This window comes from Podarcis erhardii, assembly GCF_964252035.2.
Source record: "Podarcis erhardii genome assembly, chromosome: 4".
Lineage (NCBI taxonomy): Eukaryota > Metazoa > Chordata > Lepidosauria > Squamata > Lacertidae > Podarcis > Podarcis erhardii.
Genome location: NC_138508.1, coordinates 11,602,877 through 11,629,003, shown reverse-complemented (window position 1 = coordinate 11,629,003; position 26,127 = coordinate 11,602,877). Strand labels below are relative to the sequence as shown.

General features: G+C 46.4%; 1 protein-coding gene across 10 annotated transcripts in view; it reads left to right on the top strand.

Annotated features, from left to right (window-relative positions):
- The window catches only part of TENM4 (teneurin transmembrane protein 4), a 659,336-nt gene that overhangs the window by 406,349 nt on the left and 226,860 nt on the right, over nucleotides 1–26,127 (top strand). For all 10 annotated transcript variants that reach the window (XM_081859991.1, XM_081859990.1, XM_081859998.1 and 7 more), the window contains one exon: nucleotides 18,569–18,821. In XM_081859991.1, coding sequence (XP_081716117.1) covers nucleotides 18,569–18,821 — 253 coding nt within the window. The remainder of the gene's footprint in view (nucleotides 1–18,568; nucleotides 18,822–26,127) is intronic.

The window sequence follows — 26,127 nt, the reverse complement described above, 5'->3', positions numbered from 1 at the left end:
GTGTGGCAACGGGGTCAGCAGACCTCTCTGGAAAGTCTCGCTCACCAAAGCCTGGGGGGGGAGTGGCAGGAAAGAGGGAGAGACAAACAGAAAGAGAACGTGCCTATCTAGCAATGGGAGCGCGTACAGGCTCCGGAACCTTCCCAAGAAGAACTTGGCCCCAGGATAGCAACTAGATATTTCGTTTTGGCGAAACCCTGGTTTAAGGAGCCATTTAGCACCCAGTTTATATACCTGAGTTTCTAACACTGTCTGGGAGCTGCAGCTAGTGAGACTTCTAGATATCTGGACATAATGGGACCTCTAGATATCTGGAATTATATACTGAGTTCTGCTGCACAGCCAACCTATAGCCTGCCAAACCCAGTTCAAGGGGTTGATAAAGACTTGCTCAATTTGGGACAGCAAAACTTGAAGGACCGCAGTCCTTTATATTAGCCGGTACAGACTGAGACGTGCAGAAGAGGCTCTTTTCATTGTGTCATTGTTGACACAAGAGAGGGCCTTTTCTTTTGGGGTCACCTGTGTATGGGACTCCCTCCTTCAGGAGTTTTGCATGGCACCTTCATTGTGGATCTTCCAGTGCCATTTAAATATACACTTTCCCCATGAGATTTTGAGGAGAAATGGACTTGGTTACGGCCAGCTGCAACTGTTGAGCTCTCCTTGTTCTACTGACATAGTAGCTTTAAATGTTGTTTTAATAATTGTTGATTATTGTTATGTTGAATGTTACTGCTTTTAATGGAATTTGGGTCAGTTTGCATTTTCGTGCGGACCTACCTAATTAGCAGTTCCCGAAACAATATATGAGAATTGCTCTCCTCCGAATTTTGTGATGCAATTCTCCAACTGAGAAAAAAGTACCGTATTTTTTGCTCTATAAGACTCACTTTTTCCCTCCTAAAAAGTAAGGGGAAATGTGTGTGCGTCTTATGGAGCGAAGGCAGGCTGCATAGCTATCCCAGAAGCCAGAACAGCAAGAGGGATTGCTGCTTTCACTGTGCAGCGAACCCTCTTGCTGTTCTGGCTTCTGAGATTCAGAATATTTTTTTTCTTGTTTTCCTCCTCCAAAAACTAGGTGCGTCTTGTGGTCTGGTGCGTCTTATAGAGCGAAAAATATGGTAGAACTGCTAGGGTTGCCATATTCCCAAAAGTGAAAATCTGCCCGGATGCTATTTTGACAGTCCGATTCCCGGATGTGTCCAGGAAAACTCAGACATGTGGCAACCCTAAAAACCGGCAGAAGCAAATGCAAAATTGCGTGGGAACACGTGCATGTTAGGGAAAAAATGGTGACAATTCTTTGTCAGGACTTAAGAAAAAAATAAATCCTATACCAGTGCAGAACTGTGATGAACTGAATTGAAGACTGTGAAGATGGTAACTGGAGAGAAACCTATATGAACAGATTCATCTGTTCCTATCACGTACCCGTTAAAAGCCCATGCTTAACTACAAAAAGGTCCCTGCAGATTGATGCAGCTTTGCAGACAAAATATGTGTCTTTCGAAAGAGGCAAGTGGAGAGTGGTCATATTAAACTGATGGGGGAAAGTTTGTTTCCAGGTTTAGAGCACAAATAAAGCAGGGGAGGAAAGGGGTGGAGAATGAGCAAAAGAAGGGGGGATATAACAGGAGAGCAGAATCCGTCCTCCTGTTGAGTTAATTACTTCTTCCTAACATTTCCTCTGGTCAAAATTGTCAGCAACCGCACCATGTAATACAAGTGTTTTTTTTTAAAAGAAACAGCATGGTATATAAAAGACCACTTGCAAACGAGAATTACTGCAATAACATACAATTAGCCTGTGTCCTGACAGCGGATGATAGAAAGATGGGAAAAGAACAGGAATCGTAGCCCACCTGGGATTTGGGAAAGTTAACAAATCTGAAACCTTGCAAAGGCAGCCGTGAGCTGTCAAAATGCTTCTTGGCTGTTTCCTTCCTCGCCAACCCTGTTACTAGGTGCTTATTTTATTGATCTGATTTCCATCTTGGTGGCCTGCCTTTTTAACAAATATATTTCAATGAGCATTAGCTCTGACCTGACACTGTACGCTTGGAAGGTTCATTGCCTGGATGCCCTGGCAGCTACTGCTGCTGCCCACTCCAATTCTGCAATAAGAGAATAATAATAATAATTAAAAAAAAAAAAAAACTGAGGCTCCAATACTTTGGCCACCTCATGAGAAGAGAAGACTCCCTGGAAAAGATCCTGATGTTGGGAAAGATGGAGGGCACAAGGAGAAGGGGACGAGAGAGGACGAGATGGTTGGACAGTGTTCATGAAGCTGCCAGCATGAGTTTCACCAAACTGCGGGAGGCAGTGGAAGACAGGAGTGCCTGGCGTGCTCTGGTCCAGGGGGTCACAAAGAGTCAGACACGACTGAAAGACTAAACAACAACAACAACAACAATATTAATAAAATTTTATTTATACCCCGCCCTCCCCAGCCAAGACTGGGCTCAGGGCAGCTAGCAACCAATAATAAAAACAAGTTGATTAAAATACAATTTAAAAGATTAAGATACAGTACTAAAACAATTAGGGAGCAATCTCATCATAGGAGGAGAAAGGAAAAAAGAAAGGGGGGGAGGGAATCAATTAGGCTCCAAGCCATAGGCCAGGCGGGACAACTCTGTCTTACGGGCCCTGCGGAAAGAGATCAGATCCCGCAGGGCCCTGGTCTCATGAGACAGAGCATTCCACCAGGCCGGAGCCAGAGTTGAAAAGGCCCTGGCCCTGGTTGAGGCTAATCTAACTTCCTTAGGGCCCGGGACCACTAGGGTGTTGCTATAATAAGAGATCCTGCTGAATCAGACCAATGTCCCATGTCACCCAATAGTGGTCCCCCCAGATGCCTGTGGGAAACCTCTGAGCAGGAGCACTCTCTCTTACTGCACTTTTCGGCAGCTGATACTCAGAAGCATTGTTGCCTCCCAGCTGCATAGGGGGAGCATAGCCACTGAGTTCGAAATTAGCCAGGCGCCAGGCGCATTTTGCACCTGGGTTTTGACTACTTGCGACCAAGTCAAGATGCCCAGGATGGTGCCTGACATCTCCACCATCTGGGAATCATTGGATCTGGACCATTTCCGCACACTAATACCCCATCCTGTAGAATCCTATCCGTTACATTTTACCTGCACAATCGGAATGAATTTCCAGAACTAAAATGCTTTTTTTTCCCTATGCAGCCTGAGCAGGAGGCATCACCAGGAAGAAAAAGGGGTCAGAATTGGCCAATATGTATAATAATAATAATAAATAAAATTTTATTTATATCCCGCCCTCCCCAGCCGAAGCCGGGCTCAGGGTGGCTAACAACAGTAAAGTAATACAGCATTCTAAAATCAATTCATTATAAAATCAGTTCAAATCAAATTAATGGCAGCCATTGGGCTAGAGTTCTGTGAGGATTACCAAAGGAGGGGGTCAGACTGTGCCTTGGCCAAAGGCCTGGTGGAACAGCTCTGTCTTGCAGGCCTTGCAGAAAGATGTCAAGTCCCGCAGGGCCCTAGTTTCTTCTGACAGAGCATTCCACCATATCGGGGCCACAGCCGAAAAAGCCCTGGCTCTGGTTGAGGCCAGCCTAACCTCTCTGTGGCCCGGGACCTCCAAGATGTTTTTGTTTGAAGGCCGTAAGGTCCTCCGTGGGACATACCAGGAGAGGCGGTCCCATAGGTACGAGGGTCCTAGGCCGTATTGGGCTTTAGAGGTTAAAACCAGCACCTTGAACCTGATCCTGTACTCCACCGGGAGCCAGTGCAGCTGGTATAGCATTGGGTGAATGTGATCCCGCAGCGAGGACCCCGTAAGGAGTCTCGCTGCTGCATTCTGCACCCGCTGGAGTTTATAGTATGCATGTGGACTGTCCCTGGATCAAGTGACTTTGCTTCTTTAAGTTCTCCTGATGGGTCATCCTCCAGTATTTCTGTTTTGCAATTGGATCAGGAAGTATGTAGAATACTCTGTCGGAGACCCCAAAAAGCTGAAGCTGTTCAGAGAAGATGGCACTGGAACAGATGAGCAAATAGCCTGACGTAGCATAAGACCGTTTCCTAGTTTTCTGCGACTGCGAGAGGCAGCTGGGTGGGGGCTGAAAATTAAGTTATCCCAGTGGTGGTGTCTCTTCCTGCCTCTGGCTCCAGTGGATAGAACTGTCCTTTGATTTCCCCAGGTTACGCAGAAAACAACAACAACAACAACAACAACAACAACAACAACAACAACAACAACAACATATACCCTGCCCATCTGACTGGGTTTCTCCAGCCACTCTGGGCGGCTTCCAACAAAACACTAAAATACAACAACCTATTAAACATTAAAAGCTTCCCTGAACAGGTCTGCCTTCAGGATGTCTCCCAAAAGTTTGGTAGTTGTTTTTCTCTTTGACATCTGATGTGAGGGTGTTTCACAGGGTGGGTGTCACCACCAAGAAGGCCCTCTGCCTGGTTCCCTGTAACTTTGGCTTCTCGCAGTGTGGGAACCGGCAGAAGGCCCTCAGAGCTGGACCTCAGTGTCCGGGCAGAACGATGGAGGTGGAGACGCTCCTTCAGGTATACTGGTCCGAGGCTGTTTAGGGCTTTCAAGGTCAGCACCAACACTTTGAATTGTGCTCGGAAATGTACTGGGAGCCAGTGCAGGTCTTTCAAGACCAGTGTTATATGGGAATGGGATGGTTTGCTGACTCTTGCCAGAACAGAAGCTCGGAAGGAGATGGATCTGCTGTTTTGCCCCTCCTGTGTTTCCTAGCCAAGTGCATTGGGGTCTTGCTCAATTGCATCTCTGTGCTTCCTTTGGCGCAGGAGAGTTGCGCTTCCTGTCCTATTTGGAAGCTTGTTTCGAAAGCAGAGCCTAAGAAGGAGGAAAGTGACGCTGCTCAGCTTGACAGTTTCGCCTCTCCGTAAAGGTGACTCTTCAGCCGTTATCAGACAGCGGTTTTATTCTAACCTTAAACATTTAAGAGTCTGGGAGGACACAGTAATCCATCCTCTTGGGGGAGGTTGGGGTGGTGGTGGAATCAATGCAACTCAGTGTAATTAGCAGTATTCTCCACCCCACCCCCCACCCCTCCGAGTAAGTCAATGGCAGAGGGACAATGGGCGGGGGAGAGAGAACGGCCATCTGCAGTGTATGTTTGTTTGGCCTAATGTATTTTGACTACCTTGCCACTTTTATAATCAGATTGTTTAGGCGAGAGGGAGAGACAGAGATGCTATGGATTTTTTCCTTATCTCTTAAGCATTCTAATAGACTCTAATGCAATTAAATTAAGACAGCTCAGTGCGATAGAGCAGTACAATGGAAGGTGTGTACCGCTACATAACCGCTTCGCACAAGATAGGAGAAGTTATGGGTGTGACATCACTGGCAATCGCTCAACACAGGAGATGTGTGCTTTTCCTTGTTCAACCCACCCCCCTTTAATCCCTACAGCGACCCTGCTCACCAGTGACCAGTGTTAGAAACTCAGATATATATGCTAGGCACCCCATGGCACCTTAAACCTAGGTTACGGTCGCCACAGCAGATGACCTTTGGGATATCTTCCAGTGCTGAAATTATATGATCTCAAGTACATTTCTGGATTGTAGTTCACTCTTGCAACAATTTGCAGGCAAGAAATTTGCAAGGAGGAGAAACACAGTGGAAATGGAAATACATTTCATACCTCGGGTTGAATATGCTTCAGGTTGAGCGTTTTCAGGTTACGCTCCGTGATGACCAAGAAGTAACGGAACGTGTTACTTCCGGGTTTTGCCGCTCACGCATGCGCAGATGCTCAAAATGACATCATGTGCATGCGCGGAAGCAGCAAATTGTGACCCGTGGATGTTCAGAAGCGGATTGCGTTCGCTTCAGGATGCGAACGGGGCTCCGGAACGGATCCCGTTTGCATCCAGAGGTACCACTGTAGCATTAACTATGGCAGAGCTTTCCAAACTGTGTGTCGCAACATGTTAGTGCAGGGGTCAGCAAACTTTTTCAGCAGGGAGCTGGTCCACTGTCCCTCAAACCTTGTGGGGGGCCTGACTACATTTTGAAAAAGATAAAAAAATGAACAAATTCCTATGCCCCACAAATAACCCAGAGATGCATTTTAAATAAAAGGACACATTCTACTCATGGAAAAACACGCTGATTACTGGACTGTCCATGGGCTGGATTTAAAAGGCAATTGGGCCAGATCTGGCCCCGGGTCTTTGTTTGCCTACCCATGCGTTAGTGTGTTGGCTGCGGTGTGTAGGTGTGTCGCACGAACCCTCCTCACAGTCGTCCTGGGGCTGGAAAGGCATTGGTCTAATCTGTGGTTTGCTAGTAAAACTGACTTACTGTGTCGCGAAACGATGCAAAACTGAATTCCCATGTCGCGAAACGATGCATGTTCAAAAGGTGTGTCACCAACTTGAAAAGTTCAGGAACTCTGAACTGTGCACTGAGGCAGAGGCTTTTAAACTGCGGTTGCCAAACTGTCACCCAGAAATCTGCACGTACAGTAGTTGCAATTGAAGAAGAGTTTGGATTTGATATCCCGCTTTATCACTACCCGAAGGAGTCTCAAAGCGGCTGACATTCTCCTTTCCCTTCCTCCCCCACAACAAACACTTTGTGAGGTGAGTGGGGCTGAGAGACTTCAAAGAAGTGTGACTGGCCCAAGGTCACCCAGCAGCTGCATGTGGAGGAGCGGGGAAGCGAACCCGGTTCACCAGATTACGAGTCCACCGCTCTTAACCACCACACCACACTGGCTCTCACAATTGGACCTTTGCCAGTAGCAAAACGCACCTGGGGAATTTTGAACACAGCCATTGACGTGTGTTTCAATGCCTCACAGACTGATGTGTATTAAGGAGTTAGGCTGCACTGCTAACCTTGCTTATTTTGGAGGAAGCCCCAATGAACTCACTGGAGCTTCCTCCTAGGTAGAGCAGATTGGGGCTGTGCTGCCAGTTACCAGAAGACGATAGTAATGTAAACATGCATGAGAGTGATGCTGCAAAGTTCAGTGAGAGTTACGCAGGAGGAAGCACGCATAGGATTGATTGCACCTTAAGCATTTTTATATGGAGGTATAAATATATCGTAAGGCTTCGCTGCCTGGTGAACATAATATTATTTTAAAAGAGGGAAGAAAAAAACTGAATGCGCAGGGCCATGTAGGCAGCAGAAATTTTTAATTTTCTTTCTGCAGGAAAACGAAAATAAGAAATCTAATGAAAAGTTTACTTTGCACTTAAGGGGGGGGGGAAATGTAGCAGGTTTATGATGTGTACTCAGAGGTGTAATCCCTCTTGGATATTGTTTCCAATTCTAGAGTTCTTTAATATCCTCGGGTTGCCAGGTACAAAGATATGTAGGCGCTGCAATGTTTTTCAGCTGTTCCTTTGCAGTCATTCAGAATGCCAAACTTGCCCCCCACCGCTTCGTGGGGGCAACGTTGGCAGCAGAAATTAGAAGCAGCGTTTTATAGCAGGAGATGAGGCTATGACTACTGCGTTTGATTAAATAGCTGCGAATCCCAGACTGTTTGTTTCATAAAAGTTGCCCTACACTGATTGCATTGAGAGAGAGACAGACAGAGAGCGCACTTCAGACAAGTTTGTTCTAGATCCTGATAGGATGCACTTAATCACCAAAACCGCAATTACCGCAGGGGCTAACGAAACAGGATTTTTAAATTCCTACGGCAAAACGTTTCGGCTTCGTTAGTTGGCTCTGATAAAAGTGATGGTGGCAGTTTTAGAGCTTTGTGGATGGAAGGTACCAGAGATAGCTCCGTCTGTAGAGCATGAAACTCTTTATCTTAGGGTTGTGGGTTCGAATCCGACGTTGGGCAAAAAGATTCCTGCGTTGGAGGGGGTGAGACTAGGTGACCCTCGTGGTCCCTTGCAACTCCTACAATCCTGTGATTCTATGAATGCTTAGAAGGACTTCATTTGCTGAAGCTAAGCGATGCTGGTACTGTCCCTGAGGCCATGAGGGGTTAATGTGTCCTATATGTACAGCCAGAAGAGGGAACATGGGAGCGTTTTGCTATAAGAATTTAAATTTTACCTTTCGTTAGTCTCTGTAATCTGAGTGAAATCCACTATAGTGAGTGGCCATCATCCACTCATGCATGGGGTCTCTCCTTCCTCCTCTGTCCCGCTCTAAAACAGTGGTTCTCAACCTGTGGGTCCCCAGATGTTGTTGGACTACAACTCCCATCATCCCTAAACTCTGGCCTTGCTAGCTAGTGGTGATGGGAGTTGTAGTTCAACAACATCTGAGGACCCACAGGTTGAGAAAGGCTGCTCTAGAGGGTTGGGGGACCCTCTGGAGAAGATTTTGGGGGGCTGGCAGGGGGAGAAGAGAAGCTGGAAGTTCCTTTATGGAAGTAGGTAAGGGGTCAGAATATTGATAGCGTAGGCTAGGTTTATCAGTGGCTATTGGTCATTATAATTCTGTATTATTTATTCAATTTATACACCACTCTGTACCTGAAGGTCTCATGGCAGATCACAACAAGACCACAACATATAAAATCAAACCAAAAGCAGTAACCCAAGAACCCCCCCCCCCAAAAAAGCCACATTCTAAAAGGATGTTAGATGTCAATAAGATCAACCGAAGGCCTGGTTTAAAAGGAATGTTTTTACCCGGCACCTAAAGGTGTATAATGGGATGCGGGTGGCGCTGTGGGTTAAACCACAGAGCCTAGGACTTGCCGATCAGAAGGTCGGCGGTTCAAATCCCCGAGACGGGGGGAGCTCCCGTCGCTCGGTCCCTGCTCCTGCCAACCTAGCAGTTTGAAAGCATGTCAAAGTGCAAGTAGATAAATAGGTACCACTCCGGCAGGAAGGTAAACGGCGTTTCCGTGTGCTGCTCTGGTTTGCCAGAAGCGGCTTAGTCATGCTGGCCACATGACCCGAAAGCTGTACGCCGGCTCCCTCGGCCAATAAAGCGAGATGAGCGCCGCAATCCCAGAGTCGGCCACGACTGGACCTAATGGTCAGGGGTCCCTTTACCTTTATCTTTAAAGGTGTATAATGAAGGCTCCAAGTGAACTTCCCTGGGGAGAGCATTTCACAGATGGGGAGCCACTACAGAGAAGGCCCTGTTCTCATGTTGCCACCCTCCGGACCTCTTGAGGAGAAGGCGCACAGAGGGCCTCAGAAGATTATCTCAGGGACTAAGTAGGTTCATAGGAAAAGAGGCGGTCCTTGAGGCATTGTGGTCAGGAAGATTATAGGAATCCTTTACGTTTGGAGGTAACCTAACCCTGAACAACACTTGCAATGTTTGCCAAGGCTTCCTGCTTATAGGTTTCCTGGAGTTCTCTTACTTTCCAAAGCACAGGTACATCCAGCCAGGGTGTGTTCAAGTATGTGCGCAGGTGAGTGGGACGAGTTCTGTTGCCTTCAGTTGACACTTCCCTTCTGATGACAATTGGAAAGCTCTCGTGACGCTTCTCAGAGACTTCCTGCTTCAGAGCTGCCTTGTTGCTGTGACCGTCTCCCTGCTTCCTTGGAAGGGACAGGCCATTCTTGAAATATACAGGGCTGACCTCTGAGCAAACGGGCAACGGATATGGATGCCTCTTTTGCGTCTAACATCTTCACCATGGCTGGCTCCGCCTGCTTGATATTGTAGGGTGAAAGTCACTAGATAATAGAAAAGTACATCTCTTGCTTCTCCTGAAAGGTCAGTGCTCCTGTGGCTATAGAACAGATTATTCTGAAAATGTCACTCCACAAAAGAGTTGAAATACCTATATGGTCCTTTTACTAGACGCGGAGCAATTAAGCCGCAATGCCTGGGATTGGCTTCTCCATCTGTGTTCCTGGAACCAGTTGCCTAAAGGGTGGAGTGATTATACAATAAACTGTGGTTACCAGATTTTTTTCAATGAATCCGGGGACAATTTTTTTATTTTTATTTTTTGAAGCTGAGGAGCAACAGGGAGTCAGTAGTGGGGGTGGTGAGGCAAAAGACCCTGGGCCCAAGCACACATGCATATTTTAGTAGCAGTAGTAGTAGTAGTAGTAATAATAATAATAATAATAATAATAATAATAATAATAATTTATTATTTATACCCCACCCATCTGGCCAAGTTTCGCCCAGCAACTCTGGGCAGCTCCCAATCGAGTGTTAAAAACAATACAGCATTAAATATTAAAAACTTCCCTAAACAGGGCTGCCTTCAGATGTCTTTTAAAAATAGGATACCTGCTTATTTCCTTCACATCTGAAGGGAGGGCATTCCACAGGGCGGGTGCCATTACCGAGAAGGCTCTCTGTCTAGTTCCCTGTAACCTCCCTTTTTGCAATGAGGGAACCGCCAGAAGACCTCGGCGTCTCCACCCCCATCGTTCAGCCTGGACACTGAGGTCCAGCGTTGAGGGCCTTCTGGCGGTTTCCTCATTGCGAGAAGTGAGGTTACAGGGAACCAGGCGGAGGGCCTTCTCGATGGTGGCACCTGCCCTGTGGAACACCCTCCCATCAGATGTCAAGGCAATAAACAACTATTTTACTTTTAAAAGACAACTGAAGGCAGCCCTGTTTGGGGAAGTTTTTAAAGTCCGACGCTGTATTTTAATACTTTGTTGGAAGCCCCCCAGAGTGACTAGGGAAACCCAGCCAGATGGGCGGGGTATAAATAATAAGTTCTATTCTATTCTATTCTATTATCAACCCTGACCACTGGTCCTGTTAGCTAGGGATTGTGGGAATTGTAGTTCCAAAGCATCTGGAGGGCGGGAGTCTTCCTATGCCTGCTCCAGGGTTTCAGGAAGAGCTGAGGGCCACCTCTCTGAGCCCTACTTGGAAATGTCAGGGACTGAACCTCCACACTCCGCCTCTGAGCTATAATCCTCCCGTAATCCCGAGAGAGGGCGAAGTCAAAAGTTCTGCTTCCACCGTAGTGGAGCCGCGCATGCGTCAGAGCATGGGGCGCTTGTGCTTCCCTTCCCCCCTCACCAGAGCTTCATCCAATGGCATTCTCAGGCCAAGCCAGCCTGGTGTTATGGCTTTCGTCTGAAGTTATTTAGGACCTCTGTGGGTTAAAGCTGGCGTAAAACTAATTTGGGTTCTGTCAGCAACAATTCCGCCCTCGCCTTGAAACGCAGGCTTCCCAAGGTGTGCCGGATTCCAATCCTTATTAATTTAATTCATTTTTATTATGTTGTTGTACCCTTTTCCTTTTGAAATGAAATTTTGAGCCCGTCTCTCTCTCCGCCCCCCCCCCTCAAAAGCCGGCTGAATTGCGTGTATTACATTAGGACCAATAAAACCTTCCAGTCAGTTATTCGCTCTATTGTTTAATTTATAGGCTTTTATGAAGGAGACCGCTTCAGAACGCAGTTTTCGCTCTCTCTATAAAGAGAGCAAGAGAGAGGGAGAAATGGAAATGTGCACCTTGAGTTACAGATAATATATCTTTATGCTCTGCTCTGGAATTATACCAATTTCTTGTCACTTTTCCCCCTTTGTGCGGTACCGTTTGGTACCAGGAGCAGGTAGTAAAGGAACATCACCAGTTTTTCTGAGGGTTGGCAGGGTGGCAGGGAAGGAAGATGCTTACATATTTGGGCTTTAATTTTTTTATTTTATTTCATGCCATTTCTTTGAGATTCATAGGAATACAGGGCTCTCCTGCAGCAGAGGATTCTAGTGGGGCCATAGAATCTTAGAATCATAGAACTCGAAAGCTGGAAGGGACCCTAAAGGCTCATCTAGTCCAACCCGCTTCAATGCAGGAATCTCAACGCTGCCTGGTGCCTGACAGAGTATCTCTCTTGCATGATGAAAGTCTGAAGTCAAATCTCTGGTGTCTCAGGCGCAGGAGAGAACCCAGCCTGAAATGGTTAGAAATTTCAATTTTTAATTAAAAAAAAAAAAGCTAATGCTGTTCTAGGCTGCATCAGCAGAAGTCTAGTCTCCCGATCGAGGGAAGTCATAGTCCGCTCTATTCTGCCTTGGTCTGACTACACCCAAAATACTGTGTCCAGTTGTCAGGAGTGCGTACAGGAGCCAGGCCCTGTGACCAGTAGGACTCTGCAGGATTGGGGCCTTCCTATAAAAAATCAAGGTGGGGGTGTGTGACAAGAAATTTTCCACACCGAGTACCACCTGACCTTCCTACGCCTCTGATCAGAACGTCGGTGGTTTGAATCCCCATGACAGGGTGACCTCCTGTTGCTCTGTCCCAGCTCCTGCCAACCTATCAATTTGAAAGCTCACCAGTGCAAGTAGACAAATAGGTACCGCTGCGGCGGGAAGATAAACAGTGTTTCCATGCCCTCTGACACTCATCACGGTCCTCTGTGCACCAGAAGCAGTTTATTCCTGCTGGCCATATGACCCAGAAAGCTGTCTGTGAACAACCGCCGGCTCCCTCGGATTTAAAGCCAGATGAGCACTGCAACCCCATAGTCACCCATGACTGAACTTAACCATCCAGGGATCCTTTACCTTTACCTTTTACAGATAGGTAGCCGTGTTGGTCTGCCATAGTCAAAACAAAAAAATTCCTTCCAGTAGCACCTTAAAGACCAACTAAGTCAGTTCTTGGTATGAGCTTTCGTGTGCATGCACACTTCTTCAGATACACATCTGTGTATCTGAAGAAGTGTGCATGCACACGAAAGCTCATACCAAGAACTGACTTAGTTGGTCTTTAAGGTGCTACTGGAAGGAATTTTTTTGCTTTACCTTTTAGGTAACTAAGAACTTACACACAAGTTTGATTTCCCCCCTGCTCCCTCCCACACCCTTTTTCCTTTTCTGTCATGTCTTTTTAGACTGTAAGGCCTAAAAGCAAGGACTGTGTGTCTGTCTCTGTTTTGATGGCCTCAATGTGCTGCTCTGGGTGTGCATTTCCCACACACACACTTGCCTGAAGGCCGATTCAGGGAATGCCTTCAAGAAGCTAAAAGGTCACAGCAACCACCGCTTCCAAAACATGAGTAGCCAAAGCAGAGAAGGTTTTCCACCTGTGCAAAGAAATTTTACATTTAAGTGCACCCATGGTTTCCCAGCCTGGGAGGGGCGGGGGGGGGGGGAATCTGTGGGTCTTTGTGAAGAAGCAGTGGCTGGGGCAGGAGAGAGCAAGCTATAAATTATTTTGACAGGCTGGGTGTCAAAGCTGCAGCCGCCGGACAGAAATTGTCCCTAGTTTATGTTGCCGTTTGGAGAGCTTTGAACAAAAATGGCTTTGTTCCAACTTGTATGGGCTGAAAAGTTTCCCCTTGCCTTTTCTTTCCTTCTCTCTCTCTAAAGGGTAAAAAGAATTGATGGCGAATGATGAACAGAGGAACAAAAGGACAGCTAATGCCACCCCAGAACACTAGGTTAGAATGCCCGCCCTCTCCTGACTTCGCCTCCAGCTGTTCCTGTGCAGAATCCGATCCAAAAGCAAAGCACAGAAGTTGCGGGGTCAGAGTGGGGCTGGGGCAAGTGAGGAATGCTTCAACGCTGTGCAGCAAGTCATTTGTTTCTACAATGGCCAATGCAGCTGTTTCCTTTTCTTTCTCCAACAAGTGACCCACAGTGTTTGCCATCTAGCCCATTCTCGGAAAAAAGGCACTTTCTAGAGCAGAGCTTTCTAAACTTTTCATGTTGGCGACACATTTTTTAGACATGCATCCTTTTGCGACACGGTAATTGGGACGCAGGTGGTGCTGTGGGTTAAACCGCAGAACCTAGGACTTGTCGATCAGAAGGTTGGCGGTTCGAATTCCTGCGACGGGGTGAGCTCCTGTTGTTTGGTCCCTGCTCCTGCCCACCTAGCAGTTCGAAAGCACGTCAAAGTGCAAGTAGGTACGGTTCCGGCGGGAACGTAAACAGCATTTCCATGCACTGCTCTGGTTCGCCAGAAGCGGCTTAGTCATGCTGGCCACATGACCTGGAAGTTGTACGCCGGCTCCCTCGGTCAGTAAAGCGAGATGAGCGCCGCAACCCCAGAGTCGGTCACGACTGGACCTAATGGTCAAGGGTCCCTTTACCTTAATTCAGTTTTACAAGCAAACCAGAGGTTGAACTGACCCCTATCCAGCCCCAGAGGAGTGTGGGGAGTGTTTCTGTGACACACCTACACAATGAGCTGACACACTAACTGTGTCATGACACACAGTTTGGAAAGCTCTTTTCTAGAGTGTCCCTATTTTCAGGTGGGATTCAAATCATTCAAATCAAGTCATACCTTTGATCCCAAATGCCTATGTACTCAGACGTTTTGACTCCCAAACGCAGCAAAGTGAGTGTTCCGGTTTGTGGACGTTCTTTGGAAGCCAAACGTCTGATGGGGCTTCTGTGGCTTCCGATTGGCTGCAGGAACTTCCTGCAGCCAATCAGAAGCCACGCTTTGGTTTCCAAACATTTTGGAAGTTGAACGGACTTCCGGTACAGATTCCATTCGACTTCCAAAGTACAACCGTACTGGCAAATTTGGGTTGCACCATTATACATGGTTGTGCACGAAAACCACTTCCCCGAAAGGACTTTTTGCGATAAGGAAAGTGACAAGGAAAGATCAGCTAACCTCCCCACAAACAGAGCATAATGAGTGCTCTTTGAAGAGCCAACGTTGCCTAATCTCTCTACAAACCAGGACGGATGCACCGCAAACAGGTCTCTTGGAAGCAACCAAAGTCTCACTTACGGGAAACTTTGTAATGACCTGTTTGCAGCTCCACAGTTGAGCTATTTTTCTACTGACTTTCAGGTGTAAGTTTTAATTCAACACCTCGAGAATGTTTTTTTATCAGGCGTCTTGTGAATACAAATAAATAAATTATTGTTTTCCTGGCCGCATGGGGGGCGAGGGAAAACTTGGGTGTGCTATTTTCATTCCCCCATGCACCGCAACTGTGATATTTCGCGGATTTGAAATCTCCGTCGAAAATACGCAGGAGACTCAGCCTCTCCAGAAAAAGCCCCTAAAGGTTGTGCTAGCTGCTCTGTGTAATTATTTGTAGTTGTAAAAATAAGGGACGGGAAGTAGTTGGCTGACATAAAAAAGTAACCTCCTTGTGTTGATTCATTACTTTAATGGAGGCATAAGTAGGTTGTTAATCTGATTTCCTATATAACTCTGAAGAGTGCCGTTTCGGAGGGGAACATCGGGAGAGCTAATGCAGCACAAATGTTATTTTCTTACTGCAGAAATGTGTATTTCATTATGCTATAATCATTGCTCAGGATTGGAAAAGATAAGCGTGTGTGTGCGAGAGAGAATTATGCTCTTTAATCAGTTATTCAGTTACCTCCTCAGGAGGGGTTTGAGGTAATATCACTGATTTGCATTTTTAAAGCGTCTCGATCTCCTCCAACCCACACTCTCAGACAGAGGAGAGGACTAAGCTACTTCACTGAAGGTGAAGTAGTAAGGCCAACTCTGCTGTGTTTGTGCGAAGGAGGCTGTCGTTGCAATCTTAACCAGCAACCTCTGTTGTTACAAGGACCTAATATAGAGCCAGTGTGGTGTAGTGGTTAAGAGCAGTGGACTTGTAATCTGGTGAACCGGGTTCGCTTCCCTGCTCCTCCACATGCAGCTGCTGGGTGACCTTGGGCCAGTCACACTTCTCTGAAGTCTCTCAGCCCCACTCACCTCACAGAGTGTTTGTTGTGGGGGAGGAAGGGAAAGGAGATTGTTAGCCGCTTTGATACTCCTTCGGGTAGTGATAAAGCGGGAGATCAAATCCAAACTCTTCTTCTAATATTACTGCTAACTTAACTCATAGTGACTTCAGGAATCGCCATTTGGCTCTTGCAAAGCACGTTTTGTGAAATCTAAATTAACTTGTGGAATTGGCAAGGGCTTCTTCGCTCAGGTGACTTTAAGGAAGAATTTGACAAACTGATGGATATTTTATCAACAAGTGTTAGCTTTGATGGCTCAGCGGAAACTTCATGTTCAGAGACAGTGGTGTAATGCAGGGGGAATACAGTGGAGCAAAGCAGGAACAGGATTTTCCTTGCAGCTTGGTAACTGAAAGAGTCTCCTTGCTCTGGCAAGCGAATGAGGTGATAATTAGGCTTTCAAGTTTCTTTGTGACAGATTAGCATGGAGGGAGTCAGAAGATGAGGGAAAGAATTGGGCAGAGGCTAGGTACGTCTTTCTCCATCTTTGATGGGGTTACTGCTTCTTGCTGGCAGTTTGCACTTCCTTGCAAGGCTAGTCATGTTTCATTAAAAGCTAAATGTTGCATTTCCTTTTGTGGGGGCGGGAAACTGTGTTTTACAACTTGAATCTATGCAGTCAAAAGTAAGTTCCACTGAGTTTACTCTGAAGAAAAAGACACATGGGATTGCAGTCACACAGAACCTAATACAGTGGTCATTATGCTGTTTACCACTGTCCATAAAACGTCTGTGTTTTTTGTCTCTCTTTGGGGACTGTCATGATGAGCTCCTGCAGTTCTAAATTAACCACTGTTACCTCTGTTCAGAGAGAGTCTTCATACTAGACCATAACAATTTCATTTGCTTAGCTCCATTTACGAATTTCTGCCTATATGATATCTAGAAGCGATTTAAGAATAAAAACACCAACAATTAAAATATGCATAAATGAAACTTCCATGTTCAATGGCATTATATAGGATGCATTGGGGGAAGTCCTGTAGAACAGCTGTTACCTACAAGCCCTGGCTGTGAGCTTCCCATATCCATCTGGCCGGCCCTTTGTGGGTGCAGAATTTAGACAAGTCTCGGTCTGATCCAGCAAAATAGTTCATGCATTCCTTGGAAAAATGCAAACCTTATATAGGTGGTAATCTTCAGAGAGGTAGCCGTGTTAGCGTCTTGCAACCGAAACAACAGAGGGAGTCTTGAGACACATGAAAGACTGGAACATTTATTGCGAGAGAGCTTTCCTGGACTTTGGTCCGCAGAGACATACACCGTAATAAATTTGTCAGTCTAAAAGGTGTGTCATGGTACAGGTATTCTCCGAAAGCATTGCTTTCCTGCGGTGCTTTGCGGCACTCAAATTTCACAGGTTGTTTAGTTAAGGGCTCTGATTTGAGAACTTGAAAAGAGCGAGAGAAAGAGAAAAGCTTTAGAAATCCCTTTTTTAATCCCAGTCAAGGTATATTACGACTGCAATGCTGAAACATGACATAAGTGTGCATGAATATAGTCGAAAAGCTCTAGGGCTCAGGATGAGGGGGTATGTGTGGAATAGTAAATGACGATCTGGAAAGGAATGTACCTTCTAAATCCCTGCGGGGGGAAATCACACTGGCAGGCGCTGGAGAAATTTTCTGCTTTGCATTTAGGGAAGAAATTGGAGAAACTATGTAAACAGAGAACAGAAGCGACACTTTCCGCCTTCCTTAATTCAAAAGTCATTGTCAGTAATAGCAACCGCATCACGAGGATGTAAAATAGGAATTGACCTAGCAGCTTTATAGAAGCAGAGTCTAACCTGGGTTGCGGCTAGTAGGAAGAATCAGCCAGTAAACGAGGAACTTCGCAGGAAATACGATTATGGCAATATATATCTGGGCGCCAGGGGCGATGTCAGAAGTGAGGTAGGTTGCTTTGCATGAGACAGAGAAGCAGACACTTACAGTGTCTTTGTTTATGAATATTGTAAGCATATCATGGTGGAAGCAGATAGACTGCTGTAGCAGGCAACACAACCGTTAGACCTGCGTCAAATTGCCAAGTAGAACCAAACGATGCTTTAGCTTGGTCGAGCTAAAAGAAACCTGACTGCTTCTTTCCAAATTTAATTGGCGCAATCTTCCCTTCTGTCTTTTTGTCTCCCCAACCACCCAAAATAAGGGTGAGTTTGAGAGTGCAAAGACTTGGGAGACTTCTGCATCTCATTTGGGGCCATCAATCTCCTTTCCTTATTCTGTATGCACACATTTGTTTCAAAGTAGATGATATGCACAAATCCAAACAGTGATATTCCTGTGCACAATTAATAAATTGAACTAAAAAGCTTTAAATACCGTATTGGCCCGAATATAAGACACACCTGCAAATAAGCCATATATTTAAAATTTGGCAGCTTGGGGGTGGCTTGGGAGCTGTGGATAGGACAGGCGCCATTGCCCCGCACTCCCAGGCTGCTGGGGGGGGGGTGAGCTGTGCCGCTTTGCCAGTGATGTAAGGTCATGAATATACGCCGCACTTCAACTTTTCACGATCAGAACTTGGGGCGGGGGGAGTGTGGCTTATATTCGGGCCAATATGGTAAAAAAAAATTTTTTTTTTAAAGATCCCAAGTTGTTTGGGGTGCAAATACTGTGAAATTAAACTGGCAAATTGCCTCAAGGAGCTAGAAAACTCTTGGGGGACTATTGACTGCTGGAATATAGGGTATAAGATGATAATGGGAATTCATGTGTTTTATTTAAAAATGCAACAATATGAAATTGAGCTTGCATACACTTTTACCAAAAGGAGTGACTGGAAAGGTATTGCCTTACCTGTAGGGGACCAGCAAAGAACCAGGTGCCTGATGCACTAGATACCACAATGGAAGAAAAGTAGGATAGAGATGTCCGAAAGTAAGTGGTTCTCGAAACTCACCAGTGGGGTGTTTTTGTTTTCCCTGTAGATCATCCGCCGAGTCTTCAGAACCACTCCAGGCTCCGAACCCCGCCGCCTCCACTTTCCCACGCTCACACGCCAAACCAACATCACGCGGCCTCCATCAACTCTCTCAATCGAGGGAACTTCACCCCGCGAAGCAATCCTAGCCCTGCTCCGACGGACCACTCCCTTTCTGGAGAGCAGCAAGCTGGGACACAAGAGTCCACACACGCTCAGGACAACTGGCTGCTGAACAGTAACATCCCCCTCGAGACCAGGTAAGTCCTTTTCGGCTGGAGTGGTGTAAGATGCTCTGTTTGTGCCAGGCATCTAGTCCTCATGAATGTAGAGATAAGGCTGGAAGTTATGTCTAGGGCAGTGTTTCCCAACCTTTGGTCTCCAGCTGTTTTCAGACTACAATTCCCATCATCCCTGACCATTGATCTTGCTAGCTAGGGATCATGGGAGTTGTAGTCCAAAAACAGCTGGAGATCCAAGGTTGGGAAACACTGGTCTAGGGCACCTGGTGACGTGCCAGAGAAATGAATGGGGATTTGGGCTTTGCGCATGTATGTTCATTATCTCTATCCATGGATATATTTTATAGCGACACCTCCAGCTGTCCTGACAGTATGAGGCCTGTTTTTCTGTCCTTCTGAAGCTGAACTTTTGAATCGACGTTGCCCTAAGTTGGACCCTTTTTTTCCGCTTAGCCCAGGGCCAGCAGTGGCTCTCTCAGGTGTGAATCAGCACCGATGAATACAATTTATGCTAAACAGATCAATATTTGCAGATGGATTTCCTTTGCATGGTGTGTTCTGAGCATAACATTTGCATTTTCCTTAGCGCAGAATTTCGTTTTTGCCGGGGTGCCGAATGCAAACATTTTCTCCATCTGCTGCTGTCCCTCTTGTTGAGAGAAGGGGCTGGGTAGGCAGAGCGATCTGCCTGCTCCCTCCCATCTTCTCACTGAGCACGGATAGTCTTCATTTTTGTTTGGCTTGCCCTACTGAGTGCTGAGTCGCTCCTCTGCTCTGCAGGAAGGTGTCCTGGGAAGCTTCGCTAACGCAGTGGTCACTTCATGCCATCAAGCATTCGTAGTGAGTTCCAGCACCTCTTTTTTCTAGAAAATTAGCACTGAAGCAGAGTATATCTGTTTGGAATCAGTCAATAGAATAGTGCAGCATTGTTTGTTTGGATTGGCAGCAATTTTCCAGCTTCTCCAGTATAATAATACAGTGGTACCTCTGGTTGCGAACGGGATCCGTTCCGGAGGCCCGTTCACAACATGAGCAGAATGCAACCCGCAGCTGCGCGTCTGTGCACCCACGGGCTGCGATTCGCTGCTTCTGCGCATGCACATGATGTCATTTTGCGTGTCTGCGCATGCGTGAGCAGCGAAACCTGGAAGTAACCGTTTCCGGTACTTCCGGGTCGCCGCAGGACGCAACAGGAAAGAATGTATCATGAAGCAAACGCAACACGAGGTATGACTGTAATAATAAATTAATAATAATAATAATAATAATAATAATAATAATAATAATATATTTATACCCCATCCACTCTGGGCAGCTTCCAACAGAATATTAAAAACATGATAAAACATCAAACATTAAAAACTTCCCTAAACAGGGCTGCCTTCAGGTGTCTTCTAAAAGTCAGGTAGTTGTTTGTTTCCTTGATATCTGGTGGGAGGGCGTTCCACAGGGCGGGTGCCACCACCAAGAAGGTCCTCTGCCTGGTTCCCTACAACCTCACTTCTCACAGTGAGGGAACTGCCAGAAGGCCCTCGGAGCTGGACCTCAGTGTCTGGGCTGAGCAATGGGTGTGGAGACACTCCTTTAGGTCTACTGGGCCGAGGCCGTTTAGGGGCTTTCAAGGTCAGCACCAACACTTTGAATTGTGCTCAGAAACGTACTGGGAGCCAATGTAGGTCTTTCATGGGACTTTTTCATGCAGAGCACATCTTCTGCCACTAAGTTATGGCTCTTCCTTACTTTCAGTGGGGACTTAGTTTAGCTTTCGTTTCCTTTTTTTTAGTGGTAGTAGTATCTTCATAGCTTATTCCTGACGCATTTTCACTTGGACGAAGAGAAAGGGGAAATTGCCTCGCAGTCGTCTTCCACAGTTTGGAAATATCATCGGCATTAACCGTAGCTTGTAAGGCTATTTCCCCCATTTAAAACGGGAATGAGAAACATAAATTCAAAATGGGCTTACATGTGCGTGCGTTCTTTTGTATAGCTTCGTCCCCCCGAAGCGAAATAAATCAATATCCTATTTAAGAAACTGGAATCAGTCAATATATTGAAAAGATTTAGCCTCCTAGCTGCGCCGATCGCAGCGAGTATAATTGTAGTCTACCGCGCAGGAGAACTTGATCTTGTTAAGACATAATGGGGGAGATGTCATCGGATGCATTTTCCGCTGCCTAAAATATTGCTCCGGCAAGTCTGGAACCATACAAAGCACAACATCAGTCAATTAGCATCTTTCCCCATTAGTCTCTCCCTCCACTTCCCCGAGTTCCTTCGCCACGTCTCTTTCCTTGCCTTCCGTCTTTGGATAATTGCATGTTACAGGTGAGTCTTTATTGTTCCTGAGAAACTCCCATCACTTTTAAAAGTGTTGTCAACCACAGGTTGTCAGAAACTGCTGCAAATGTACCCAGAGTTCCTGCCCACCCCCTCCCCATTTTTGCCACTGAGCATTGCAATACTGCCATCTATCAGATCAGGCTATTTGTCCATCTAATCCAGTATTGTCTGCTCTGACCGACAGTAGCTTTCCAAGATCTTAGACTGGGGCCTTTCTTATGCTAGAACACTAAAAACCCATCTATACCAAATGGAGCTGAGTGCTGGAAGATTCGAGACAGACAAAAGAAATTGCTTCTTCGTGAAGCTGATAGGGAAACTGTGGAACTCTCTGCCACAAGAAGCAGTGGTGGCCATCAGCTTGGATGGCTTTAAAAGAGGATTAGATCAATGCGTGGGGGGAGATGGCTAGACATGACTACTAACCACATTGGCTGTCTTCTGCCTCCATTGTTGAAGTTTGGCTTTGAATACTAGTTTCTGCGAATAGCAGGTGGCAGTGCATTTTCAGTCCTACTTTCATACTCAGTCCTACTTTCAGGCTCCTCACAGGCAGAATGCTCTTACGTTCTTATGCTGCCTGATCTTCTCAACTGGAGATGCCAGGGAACTTGGACCAATTCAGCAGGAAATCAGTTCCAGCCTTTCCTAGAAGCAAATTGTCTCCTTGGAACTGTCCGTGGTGCTGAAACTGCTGCCTGATCAAACCACTGTCAGGCTTCTCACATTTCTTGGATTATCAGTCTCTGTCACAACGTGCATATATAATAATTGCTTATACCCCGCCCATCTGCCTGGGTCTCCCAGGCACTCTGGGTGGCTTCCAACAGGAGATTAAAAATACATTAAGACATCAGTCATTAAAAAATTTCCCTAAAGAGGGCTGCCTTCAGATGTCTTCTAAAAGTCAGATAGTTGTTTATTCCTTTGACATCTGATGGGAGGGCATTCCATGGGGCAGGAGCCACTACCGAGAAGCTCCTCTGCCTGGTTCCCTGTAGCTTCACTTCTCGCAGTGAGGGAACTGCCAGAAGGCCCTCAGAGCTGGATCTTAGGCTGAACGATGGGGGTAGAAGAGTTTGGATTTGATATCCCGCTTTATCACTACCCGAAGCGGCTAACAATCTCCTTTTCCCTTCCTCCCCCACAACAAACACTCTGTGAGGTGAGTGAGGCTGAGAGATTTCAGAGAAGAGATTTCAGGCCCAAGGTCACCCAGCAGCTGCATGTGGAAGACCGGGGAAGCGAACCCAGTTCACCAGATTACGAGTCCACTGCTCTCAACCACTACACCACACTGGCTCTCTGGGTAGAGACCACACTGGGTAGAGACGCTATTTTAGGTATACTGGGCAGAGGCTGTTTAGGGCTTTAAAGGTCAGCACCAACACTTTGAATTGCGCTCAGAAATGTGCTGGGAGTCAATGTAGGTCTGTCAAGACCTGTGTTATGTGGTCTCAGCGGCCGCTCCCAGTCACCCATCTAACTGCCGCATTCTGGATTACAGTCGTACCTCATGTTACTGACGTTTCAGGTTACGTCTTTTCAGGTTGCATCCCGGAAGTACCGGAAAGGGTTACTTCCGGGTTTCGCCTCTCACGTATGCATAGAAGCGCTAAATTATGCTTTGCACATGTGCACAAACACCAAATCGTGCCACGCACCTGCGCAGATATGGCGCTTCAGGTTGCACTCTTTTCAGGTTGCGAACGGGCCTCCATAATGGATCCCGTTTGCTACCAGAGGTACCACAGTCACCTTCAAAGGTGATCTTACTCCCCTGAAGACACGGTGAGGGTTGCAAAATGCAGCAACTCATCAGTCTAGTTGCCACTAGGTGTTCAGTAACTGCACTGTTTTGTGGATTTGAGCTGTGGCATGCCTCTCAGGAACAGGGAAGGTGACTAAGACCCTCCCTCCTGTAGAGTGTTCTTACGTTTGCTCAAAGGCACACATACAACACTTTTCAAACTTGAACCACATGTGCAGTAGGAAGGAGACAGAGATGGGGCAGGACTTGGGGGTGGCCTGCAGTGTTCAGTTGTCTTGTGTCCCATTTCCCCTTCTTCTCAGCTATATCTTGTAGCATGAGGGGACGTGATGGAGGTGTATAACATTTTGTGAGGCACGAATAAAGTTGACAAAGGGTTTCTCTCCCTCTCATTACCGGAACACGGGGAAACCAGTGAAACCGAATGTTGGAAGATACAAGGCAGGGGAAGAAAATACACACATCGCAGAGTTAAAGCCACTCCCACAAGCAGTAATGATGGCCACCAACTTGGAGGGATTTGAAAGATTAGACAGATTCATGGAAGATAAGGCTGATCATAAGGCAGCCCTGTTTAGGGAAGCTTTTAATGTTTAATAGGGTATTGTATTTTAGTGTTCTGTTGGAAGCCGCCCAGAGTGGCTGGGGAAACCCAACCAGATGGGCGGGGTATAAATAATAAATTATCATCATCATCATCATCATCATCATCATCATCATCATAGCTGCTAGCCGCAATGGCTATGTTCAGAGATCTATCTATCAGTTGTGGACAATCGCAAGTGGGGAGGGTGCTACTATGGCACCCGGTTCCTGCTTGCGGACTTCCCAGGTTGGCCACCATGAGACAAAGATTCTGGACTAGGTGGGCCATTGGCTTGAACAGCCAGGCGCTTCCTACATTCTGAGTAATGACATCACACCGTTCTTCCACATTACGTGGAAGACGGAAGCGAGCTGAGTTGGGTTCCTGTTTCAGCATTGTTCCTTACGAAGTCTAGCTGCTTGCTCCCTCAAGGCTTTTTAAAAGGCATGAATACAAAGAATATCACCCCCCAAAAGACTTAGGAACATGTCCGAGTTTCAGAAATAAAGCCATCGTTCTTTGCAGCTTTCTTCTCTCCTTCCTATTTGATTCCCCCCCCCCTTCATCTTGACTCAGAGGGCTGCCTCCTGCCTCCCTCCTCCGCTAAGCCCCTTCCTTCTTCTATTCTGTTATTGACGCTTGCATTAAACATTATACAACCCAACATCCTGCCTAGCGTTATATTGGCAATCTCCTGCTGAAACGTACAGTTCCATTGTAGAAACCCATTTTTACACACAGGCTTTTAACTACTGATAAATTCATATTTATATCCTCGCTGCTACCCTTCTTGATGGTGCATCCATCAAAAACAGTCTTTTTTTTACTGCCTTCTTCTTGAAATACAACTTCTGAATACGCCGGGCTTGGTTTTTAACGGTTTCCGAGCCGGCGTTTCGACTCACGCAGCTTGATCCTCTACACCTCAAAGCTATAAATGTGAATTGTGTTTCTCTTCTTGGGATCAGGAAGCGGCCAAAGACTCCCCTTCCCAGCAAAAGCTGGCAAAAGTGGGGGAAATGGAAAGAAACCATTGCCCCTCACCTCTGCCAAGGGAAAGTGGGATTCCCCCCCCCAAAAAAAAAAATTGAGAGCACTTTATAGAGCAAAAGTGGGGAACCTGAGACTCTTCAGATGTTGCTAGACTCCCTAATGCCATCATTTCCTGCCCCCATGGCCAGCAGCCAGGGGTGATGGGGCCGGGGTCCCGCAATATGCAAGGCAGCAAACCAAGTTTGGTTCCAACCCTCACTGCATAACACCTGAAAACGCAATGCTCTGTGAAAGGGATGGGGCACCTGTGGCCTTCCCATCAGCCCCAGGAATTTATTTTATTTATTGAATTTATTTGTTGTTTAGTCGTTTAGTTGTGTCCGACTCTTCATGACCCCATGGACCAGAGCATGCCAGGCACTCCTGTCTTCCACTGCCTCCCGCAGTTTGGTCAAACTCATGCTGGTAGCTTCGAGAACACTGTCCAACCATCTCGTCCTCTGTCGTCCCCTTCTCCTTGTGCCCTCCATCTTTCCCAGCATCAGGGTCTTTTCCAGGAAGTCTTCTCTTCTCATGAGGTGGCCAAAGTATTGGAGCCTCAGCTTCAGGATCTGTCCTTCCAGTGAGCACTCAGGGCTGATTTCCTTCAGAATGGAGAGGTTTGATCTTCTTGCAGTCCATGGGACTCTCAAGAGTCTCCTCCAGCACCATAATTCAAAAGCATCCATTCTTGGCGATCAGCCTTCTTAATGGTCCAGCTCTCACTTCCATACATCACTACTGGGAAAACCATAGCTTTAACTATACGGACCTTTGTTGGCAAGGTGATGTCTCTGCTTTTTAAGATGTGAATCCAAGCCAGTAGGTTTTGGTAAAGCCAGAAAGGAAGACCCTACAAGGTTGAAAGTCCAGTAGCGTCACAGAAACTTTCATATAATAACAATAATAATAATTTATTATTTATACCCTGCCCATCTGGCTGGGTTTCCCTAGCCACCCAGGCAGCTTATTTCAAGATAGGAAGGCTGTCCTCTAATGTTAGGGCATTCAGAGTAAACCACTGCTGTCAGGAATCTCCGCTCCAGCCTCATTTGCATATCAAGGTATGATCACCCTGTTTACATGGTCGCTTATTCTTGGATGAAATAAGGGTTGACTCAAGAGCTCCTGACCTCGCCAGGAATGACCTTTGTTGACTTGTTTTCAATTGGCTCCAGTGTCTGATTCAGCTTTTGAATTTTAAGCAAACCAGAGGTTGACGTGAGTTCAAGGGTGCTTATTCAGGGGATGTGTACAGGGCATAATTATGTTGTCTGCCTGTTTTCCTGGATAAAATGAATTGGTGCTGATGTGTCTCGGGCTGTATACATTCGGAGTGAAAAACCAGACACAGAATTGTAATTCTCGAATGTTTCTTGAACTATGCGTTCCAGCAATATAAGGTAAGGATATTTGGGGGGGGGGCGGGCGCTTGTCTTAGACGTTAACAATTCTCCTTGCTGCGGCAACGTGAAATGTAACCCAAAAGAAGAAAGAGAATGAGATTCCGTCTGATTGAATTCTTATCTGCGGATTGGCAAGAATAGGGTTTCTCTAGAAAGATTATTGACTGACTGGCGTAGTCTGTCTTCTTG